General features: G+C 48.4%; 1 protein-coding gene across 1 annotated transcript; it reads left to right on the plus strand.

The window, feature by feature from the left end:
* Nucleotides 1–151: 151 nt before the first annotated feature.
* LOC135805878 (uncharacterized) lies at nt 152–8,106 on the plus strand. The gene is made up of 5 exons (XM_065319998.1): nt 152–645; nt 3,774–4,529; nt 5,000–5,509; nt 6,154–6,273; nt 6,484–8,106. The coding sequence occupies exons 1-5, from the start codon at nt 400–402 to the stop codon at nt 7,549–7,551; spliced, it is 2,700 nt and encodes an 899-aa protein (XP_065176070.1). The 5' UTR covers nt 152–399; the 3' UTR covers nt 7,552–8,106.
* Nucleotides 8,107–9,131: the final 1,025 nt, after the last annotated feature.

Here is a 9,131-nt window from a genome sequence, read left to right on the forward strand (position 1 = left end):
CATGGTCCAACCCACATTTTGACGATTCGCCGGGTTACATCACGTGATGCGCATGACTCTTCGATCCGGTGACCATTGGTTGACCATGGCCCGGGCATGGTTGACATCTCCGCTCGACACAGTCCGGTAATCTCAAACCTTCTCGCGGCCCCGACGGTGTAATATGTAGGACGCGGACAGCCTTGATGTCTTGATCAGTGCATCGAGCCAGCGGGTTTTCTAGGCAAAACTTGAGAGCGAAGACGTTCCGGCGTTCAGAATTTCTTCGACCATAGTCTCATAGAGGAAGAGCCAATCCATAATAGCTATTGACAGCTGGTCGTTGGGAATTAATTGATCATTTGTCAGCATCGGATTGGACAGTGGCTTGTTTCTGAGGAGCCGCGTTACCATTACACCATGAGTGGCAAAGCAGTAGGCGTCGTGGTCATACTGACCGTTGCTGCCGCTCTGTCCCGCTGCAACCTGACTGAAGATGTTCCAAACTTCACAAATGTTCAACTGTGGGCCTGCGATGGCGGATTGCGACAGCAGTGGACGATGCAGACGGGTGCGTATCCTAATAACACTGTCAATATGAAGCAGCTACCCAACATGGTCTTCGACATCAACGGATGGGGAAATAACTCTGGATCGAACCTTCAGGTAGGAATATCATCATTCCTGCGGCTTCCAAGTAACTCCTGCGTGCATATCGCGCATGGCTGGCGAGTAGCCTACACAGACAGTGGAGGCTCGCCCTTTGGGGTTTATCTGTCCCACGTACCACAAGCAGGACTATGGTTGCATAGTGACTGCGATCGTGCATCTGCTCGCTAGCCGATACAAATGGATACTGTGTAGGGACAGGACCAGTCTATGCGTCCTCTGGTCACTTGTGTGCAACAATGAATGAATAATAATTTTATAGTAGAAAGTTCAACTCGGATGGTGAGCCAATTAAATTATGGTGAAATAGGAGAAGGACAAAATCGGTTCCTTGAAGTACTTGTTGCCATGATGCATAGCTCGTGCTCTTCTTTGTTGCGCTTTCCTTCCCCTCTTGGACCTTTCCGAACCTGAGCCTTCCAAGCTGGAAGGTTGTTGGTTTGCGCCTTGGAGAAGTGTTGGAGCGAGGTGTTAGGTCGCCGAATGTCTCAGTACTCCTTGTCAGTTTTGTGCCATTTTGTCGCACTCGCTGACTGCATAATAGCCCTTGGCGGATTATGCCGCCATAATATTTGGCATAATCTTGGGATTTCGTCAAAAAATTATGCTCCAGCATAATATACGGATTCCAACGTGTAAGGTCGGCATAATCTTTCGGTTTAGACAAAAATTATGCTTAGGGCATGGCCGTGTGTGTATGCGTGGTTTCTCAATCCTCTATGTACAGCGTGAATACATAGTGGAACCGAGCATAATTCAGCATATTTGTTGGCATAATTGTGGCATAATCAAAAGCATAATTTGACAATTGGCCGAGCATAGTCCGCCAATGGCTTCTGTATAACATCTGGTTACGTTGGTGGACAGTTAGTCATAACTCGTACAAGTAACATGTTGTCCTTCTCCTACTTCACCATAATATAGTAGAGTACCGATTATCCGCACCTCTTGGGGCGCGGGCTGTCTCCAGGGGGTTCGGATGAGAAGATTGTTCGGATAAGGGAGCAGTCACACATCTATCTAAAACATTCATATTCCAGCATGTTTTCATCGTTTTGCTTTCTTTTTGGCAGCACAACAGGGACTAGTTGCACTTCAGCTCCCCAAAATGACACTATCGTTATACACGTTGACTGCAACCTGCTGTAAGATATCTTGTGCATCGCTTGAATGGTGCTCCAAGTGGGGAATATCAGCAAAAACCTCGAAAAAGCTGCATTGTCCAGCCCGACCAGGCGATCTGGATAATCAATTACCTGGGTAGTTGACATCCGGATAATCGGCGTTCTACTGAGACTGTGCCACTATATTGAAATGTACTGAGTTCCATGGGAAGCCTATGAGATGACAATAGTCGGTTGGATCCCCAAGTGAAATTTTTATCAACAACAACAGCGATGCGCAGGGGAGACGGGCACCACTCTCCTTACTCTTCACTAGGTACTTGGTTAAATGGGGAGTCAAAGCCTTTTGATGAAAATAACCATGCTCGTCTCATTCACAGCGGCCTCGTCCTGTGCACTGAAGAAAGATTGCTCTACCCACCTGGTACTTATGCACTGTGAAAATGGAGGACGAAATTACGCTGTAACTACAATAATGAGGCTTTGGCACTTGTGCAAGTCACTCAGAGACTTATAGTGAGTCTTATCCTCTTAGTGCAAGGTGCTGCATGCATCTGCCGTTGGGCTGCTCCGGCTTAAGATGAGTCGTCTGGTGCAAAGCAAGATCTCTGAGACTGTACGGAATCACTACAACAGAAGTACTTCAAGTAGCAACGGCCATTGTATGTACTACCGATATCAGTTTTCCATTCCTCATACAAACCGTAGTGCCTGGGCTTTATCTACACAAGGCCTGGGTGTTCCAAAAAACCTCTTTAAAGTTCTGCCCTACCACATCCCAGCTCAAGCGTCTCTTGAAAGTATGCTTTCATGGATAATGCTAGGATGGTCCTTTTTTTTTTTTTATGACTTGGGGCTCCCCGCGTGCTAGAGTGTACGTGAAGTGTGTGGGTACAGTGAGGGCTGCGTCCCACCCGCCTGTGTGGATTCACAGGAAGTGTGAGTTACGAAGTCTGAAGAAAATGTTGAACAGTCTCTGCTGGGATGACGACTACACCATAGCTCAGTGGTTAGAGCATCGCTAGCTACAAGCGAGGGTCCCTGGTTCGAGTCCTGGTGGTGACAGTCAATTTTTTCTTCAGACTTTTCCCGTTTGTCTCTTTCCCTCAAACTAATGAAGATGTTATGACTTGGGGCTCCCCGCGTGCTAGAGTGTACGTGAAGTGTGTGGGTACAGTGAGGGCTGCGTCCCACCCGCCTGTGTGGATTCACAGGAAGTGTGAGTTACGAAGTCTGAAGAAAATGTTGAACAGTCTCTGCTGGGATGACGACTACACCATAGCTCAGTGGTTAGAGCATCGCTAGCTACAAGCGAGGGTCCCTGGTTCGAGTCCTGGTGGTGACAGTCAATTTTTTCTTCAGACTTTTCCCGTTTGTCTCTTTCCCTCAAACTAATGAAGATGGTCCTTTCTCCGAGAGATTTCTAGTCTCTCTGTTTTGTGTTTTCTTCGCTTCACTTATCTATCTTTTCTCTTTTTTGCCTTTCCATCACCATCATAACATTAGGTGTGAGCGTCCAGGTTTGACTTGTGATGTAAACTAAAATAGATACAATGCAAATACAAGGAATGGTGACGTATCCCAAGATTGTTACATGCAGTCAAGCATCATTGGAGACTGTCCTGGGGGGGGGGGGGGGGGGGGGGGTTCAAACTCTAAAATGAGTAAATGGAGCCTGGAAGATTCCAAAAGTCAGCTTGGGATTGCAGAAGTTACATTCTTGGAAACCTGAGCCTACCTATAGTACGTACATAACACATTGTTGACTAGTGGTGTGGTTTTACAGCCAAGGGTAGAACAATTGGTAAGGTGATACCGTGACAGGATTGACAGGATTGACATGATGGGTAAAGTCTGGTGAAGTGAGATTAGGACATGATGCATATGGGCATTCTTAAAATGTTCCTTCTAAGGTATTGATTGTAGCCCTGGGAAGAATTCCAGCAGGCACACTCCTCATGATAATGTGTGCCCTTCAATTCCAATTTTGGTTTCTTTCAGGTGTTTGGGAAAACAAACACAGCGTGGAACGAGCAGTTTCTCTACTTTGCAACAAACAAGAGCATTGTATCACTGATGAATCAGATGTGCATAACCGCTACCGGCGCATCGAACACAACAGGAGCAAACATCGTAATGGAGCCATGCAAGGCCAACGCGGGGAACCAGCAGTTCATGTACAGCACACAGGACTCCATGTTCCACTACGTTCCTAACAGCGATCTGTGCATTGATGCTGGCACCATGGTAAATTGTTCTATAGCGCCATATTCGGCCTATGCGTATTGTGATCCATCGAACGATGTGGACACACGTGTGGAGGACCTGCTCTCAAGAATGCAACTAGGAGAGAAGACTCAGATGCTGCAGAACAACAATCCGGGAGTTCCCCGGCTGGGTGTTCCACACCTTCGCTTTTCCGAGTGTTTGCACGGCGTGCTCAGTGGATGTGGCTCAGCATCGGGACCCGACAGCACAGGGTGTCCAACATCCTTCCCACATGCCTTGGGGCTTGGAGCCACGTTCAATCGTTCTCTCTGGTCAATGGCCGGACACACTGTTTCTACTGAAGCACGTGCCCTCAACAACCAAGGTGTCACGGGCTTGGCGTTCTGGGCTCCTGATATCAACCTGTTTCGAGATCCACGCTGGGGTAGAGGTCAAGAGGTTCCTGGCGAGGATCCATTCCTAACGGCTGAGTATGTGGCTCATTATTCCAGAGGTCTGCAAGAAGGCGTGGATCCTAAATACTTGAAGGTAAGGATTTGTTTAAGATAACAGCTCGAAAAGTTCTTATTCCTCAAATTCATAGTGATGTATAGATCGTGGCTTTGGACTTGGGGAATATGAAGCCATTTCCGGCTGTCATCATTGGTTGTAACTTGTATTGGATCGCCATTTGAAGAATACATGTGGGACAGTGGTGAAGCCTGGATTCTGTTCAGTCAGCATTCTGTGTGTGTGTGTGTGTTTTTGTATTTGTGTGTGTGTGTTTGTGTGTGCATGTGTGTGTTTGTGTGTGTGTGTGTGTGTGTGTGTGTGTGTGTGTGTGTGTGTGTGTGTGTGTGCGTGTGTGCTTGCGTACATTAGGCTAGTGTTTTCTCAAAGGTACACGCACGACTTTCCAAAGAGGGGAGTGAGTTATCGCATATAGTGCTCATGACGGCATATCGCCTACTCTGATTGGAGTGATGGCTGGTATTGCTTTGCTCTCGCTCTGTGTGCAGATTGTTTCTACATGCAAACATTTCAGTGCCTATGATCTAGAGAACTGGGAAGGTGTCAGCCGTTTCCAATTCAATGCCATCGTCAGTGACCGTGATCTCGTCGAGTACTACTGGGTGCCGTTCAGATCCTGCGTACAGCGTGCTCACGCCCAGTCAATCATGTGCTCGTACAACGCCGTCAACGGAGTGCCGAGCTGTGCCAACTCGCTGTTTCACAACACCATTGTGCGCGACGAGTGGGGATTCGACGGGTTCATTGTGAGCGACTGCGGTGCCGTGGGTGGCATTTCGTCAGGCCATCACTACGCAAACACTTCAGATGGCACGTGCCGCGCGGGAATTCTAGGAGGCTGTGACGTGAACTGCGGCAGTTTCTACGGTAGTCATTTACAGGATGCGGTCAATAACAAGGCACTGACCGAGGGCGATGTGAACGTCGCGCTGAGACGTGTCCTGAAGCACATGTTCTGGCTTGGCCTCCTGGACCCAGCTGATGGTCAGTATTACAAGGTAATGATAAAAGACCTCCACACAATGTATACCATTTAGATAAATAGTTCATGTCTATTAGTAATACCGTAAAGTACCGCCAGAGCGCCCCACCATCTCGTCCTTTCGTGGTCGTATTGTGGAGGTGGGGTCTCCTGTCTGTAGGTCATACGACACGAACTTTGTACACATATTGCACGTTCTGCAGACCGTCCGTACCTTTGAGCAGACACGAGCTCCACACAAAACCTGCTTAGCGTGACCTTAGTACACTAAGGTTCTCACACCGTACAAACTTTGTTTCACTCTGCCATACGATTTTCCTTTACCTGGCTGTAAAATCAAGGTAGGGTGCTCTCGCGAGACGGGGCGCTCTGGCGGTACTTTACGGTACAGGCAGTGCACATTGTGAATGAGCGATGTGTGTGTGTGTGTGTGTGTGTGTGTGTGTGTGTGTGTGTGTATGAGAGAGAGGGAGGGGGGGGGGCAGGGCTTTCTAGAACTGTTACTCGTATCGCCACCTAGAATTAGCACTGGCATTCAGTGGCCACAGACAACCATGATCTGGCTTTGTGTTCGGCATGGTCTCTATGTGTCTACTTGAAAATAGCTTTGCTTTGAAATACATCACTGAATGTGCTATGGTTTGTGTCTTCCCACGGCAGACTTTGTCTTCGTCGGATGTTGACACTGCAGAGCATCGCAAGCTAGCACTCGAGGCAGCACACCAGATGATAACTTTGCTGAAGAACGACGGTGGAATGCTTCCTCTCGATTCGGAAAAGGTTAGTCAATAAGACTGGCATATAATCCCTTTTTTTTGTAGCTTGATAGTGGAGTTAATTGTAAGTAATCGGTGGTGCTACTGAAGTACTTCACTAGCACACAGAGAACCATGACATTGTGTTGTGCGTGCTGCACGTGCTTTCGTCCCGAGGGAATCTCCAATTGTAACCGTGTGTTGTTTACTTTCCTTTCCCCGTTTCCTGCCCAAGGTGTCAACTGTGGCAATCATCGGTCCCCATGGCAACGCCACGCAGGATCTGCTCAGCAACTATCATGGAACGAACAGCCTTGTTGACTCTCACTCCCCTCTACAGGCCATCACCGCTATGCTAGGGTCCGGGAAGGTCAAGTATATCCAGGCACTTGACACTGTCTCGTCAAACGACACGTCACAGTTCGCCGACGCCGTAGCCGCCGCCAAATCCAGTGATGTCGCCCTGGTCTTTGTCGGCCTGGACCAGCACAGAGAAAGTGAGGGTCATGACCGGACCATGCTGGAGTTACCAGGCGCACAAGAACAGCTTGTGGCGTCTATCCTCGCTGCCAACAAGAACACGGTGGTGGTGCTGGTCAACGGCGGGCCTTTGGCAGTGCAGTGGATTAAGGACAACATACCTGCTATTGTTGAAGCCTTTTACCCGGGAGAATTGGGAGGCGATGCCATTGCAGACATCCTCTTTGGCAAAGTCAGCCCATCAGGAAGACTGCCATACACGGTCTATCCGGCTGATTTCATCCAGCGCAGTTACTTCAACATGGACTTGCGTAATGATTCCGGCTGTACGTATCGCTACTACACTGGAAAACCACTCTGGACGTTTGGAGATGGTTTATCCTACACTACATTCAGCTATAATTGGAGCACGCCACAGTCACCACTCCTGTCGTCACATCGTAGCTTTGATGCAGCTGCAGTTGGTCGTCAAGAAGACAGCATTGAATACACAGTGGATGTGACCAACACTGGCAAGATGGACAGTGACGTGTCGGTACTTGGATTCATCACGGCGCAAGAACAGCCGGATGCACCATTGAAGGAGTTATTTGACTTTGGCCGTGTCCATCTTGCAGCTGGTGAAACAGCCACTGTTCATTTGACGGTAGGTCCTCAAGAACTAGCTCTTGTGGATGAGTATGGTGTGGAGGCTATCCGACCTGGTCGCTACAAGATCCAGGTTGAGGAGCTGACAACAGACTTGGAAATCACTGGCCGTGAACACGTGCTGTTTAACCTACCGGAAATGAAGAGACGTCATGAAGAAAAGAATGGGTTATAGTTATCAGTATCTCCATGCGCCTACGTGATCATGCTGTGCAGGTCTTTGCTAAGATCACTGTTGGTTTTCCATCACTAAGTTTCAAATCTTTGTGGTATTCACTATTACGTATTAGAGCATTTTCATGTGTCTGCACAAATTCCGAAGCAAGCTTGTTAAGGTCACTGTGGTGTCATTCCATCTTTAATCGCTCTTCTGACGAATTTGTCACTGATGCATGAATTTGTCACTGATGCATGTATTTATTTTGCACACATTATAGTATTGCCACTAGCTCTTCCTAATTTTACTTTGTTGGAAATTTACCTGTATGGCTTTTCACGTCGCTAGCCCTGGCTTGTTGTACAAGGTCGAATTTCCCATTATCACCTTTTATACCTTTTATAGTGATACTGCACACCGGGAAACGTTTGCACCGGTTCTAGTTTGTGCTTTTCGAGCACTGAGACTAACTTTGCACCTGCAGATGTTTGCGATTGGAGTAAATTTCATTATGCTTTTGTACTTGTACATGCATCAAGAGACTGAGTCATGTTTATGTTGTTGTTTTCTTTATTTTGAATTCGCTAAAACCAAACGGACAGAACTGTCCAGTGACAAGGGAGCGAATGATGAGGGTCATAATCACTATGCATCAAAACATCTAGAGAGAGAGAGAGTGAGAGTGAGAGAGAGAGAGAGAGAGAGAGAGAGGGAGGGAGGGAGGGAGGGAGGGAGGGAGGGAGGGAGGGAGGGAGGGAGGGAGGGAGGGAGGAGAGAGAGAGAGAGAGAGAGAGAGAGAGAGAGAGAGAGAGAGAGAGAGAGAGAGAGAGAGAGAGAGAGAGAGAGAGCTTAGTCGCATGACACCATACATCCAGTTCAGTTTGCGCTTCTACAATGCTTCCCAGTCGGTACAACCAATGCTTGACTTTTTGATGCATTCTAAAAGAATCAAACCCCGCTGCTTCAGCCAGTCGGCAATATGCACTCTTTGGAGTTTCATGCATGACATTGCATTGTACAGGATCTACAATAATGACTTGTACTTGAGTCCGTACCCCCTCCCCCTCCCCGAGGGGACATAGACTCTTGCTCGTAATCCCGGTTCCTGATCGATATGCAACCTTGCAGGGGAGCCCTACACGTTCGTGTACGTCCCCATACAGATACAGCCCTGGCACTGTACTGCTACTGTAGTAATATACTGTGCAGCTTGCTAGCTGGCAGATACGGTGCATGCGCAGCATTGGCGCTGGGACCATGCTCCCAAGCTTATCAATGCGTCGGCAAGTCTCGGGACTGTCTGTTGAAGCTGCACTACATTTCCGGGCCGGCCCAGCTGACAGACATGCTGCCACCTGCTGCCCCTGAGCCCGCCCGCCCCAGAACCCGCCACCAACATCAAGTGAAACACTCCAGTTGTCAACCCCCCTCCCTCCCCGCAACAAGTCCTGACATCCTACGTAACACCGATCCTGTACGATTCGTACGACACGACATGCAGCAGTCGTTGCGACGTTCACCGTCGAACGGCGCGAGTCATAACGGTCCGTGACGGGGTGACTTTTGGACCTATTTTCTCGTTTTTCGGGACTTCTTTT

This window comes from Sycon ciliatum, chromosome 1 (assembly GCF_964019385.1).
Source record: "Sycon ciliatum chromosome 1, ocSycCili1.1, whole genome shotgun sequence".
Classification (NCBI taxonomy): domain Eukaryota; kingdom Metazoa; phylum Porifera; class Calcarea; order Leucosolenida; family Sycettidae; genus Sycon; species Sycon ciliatum.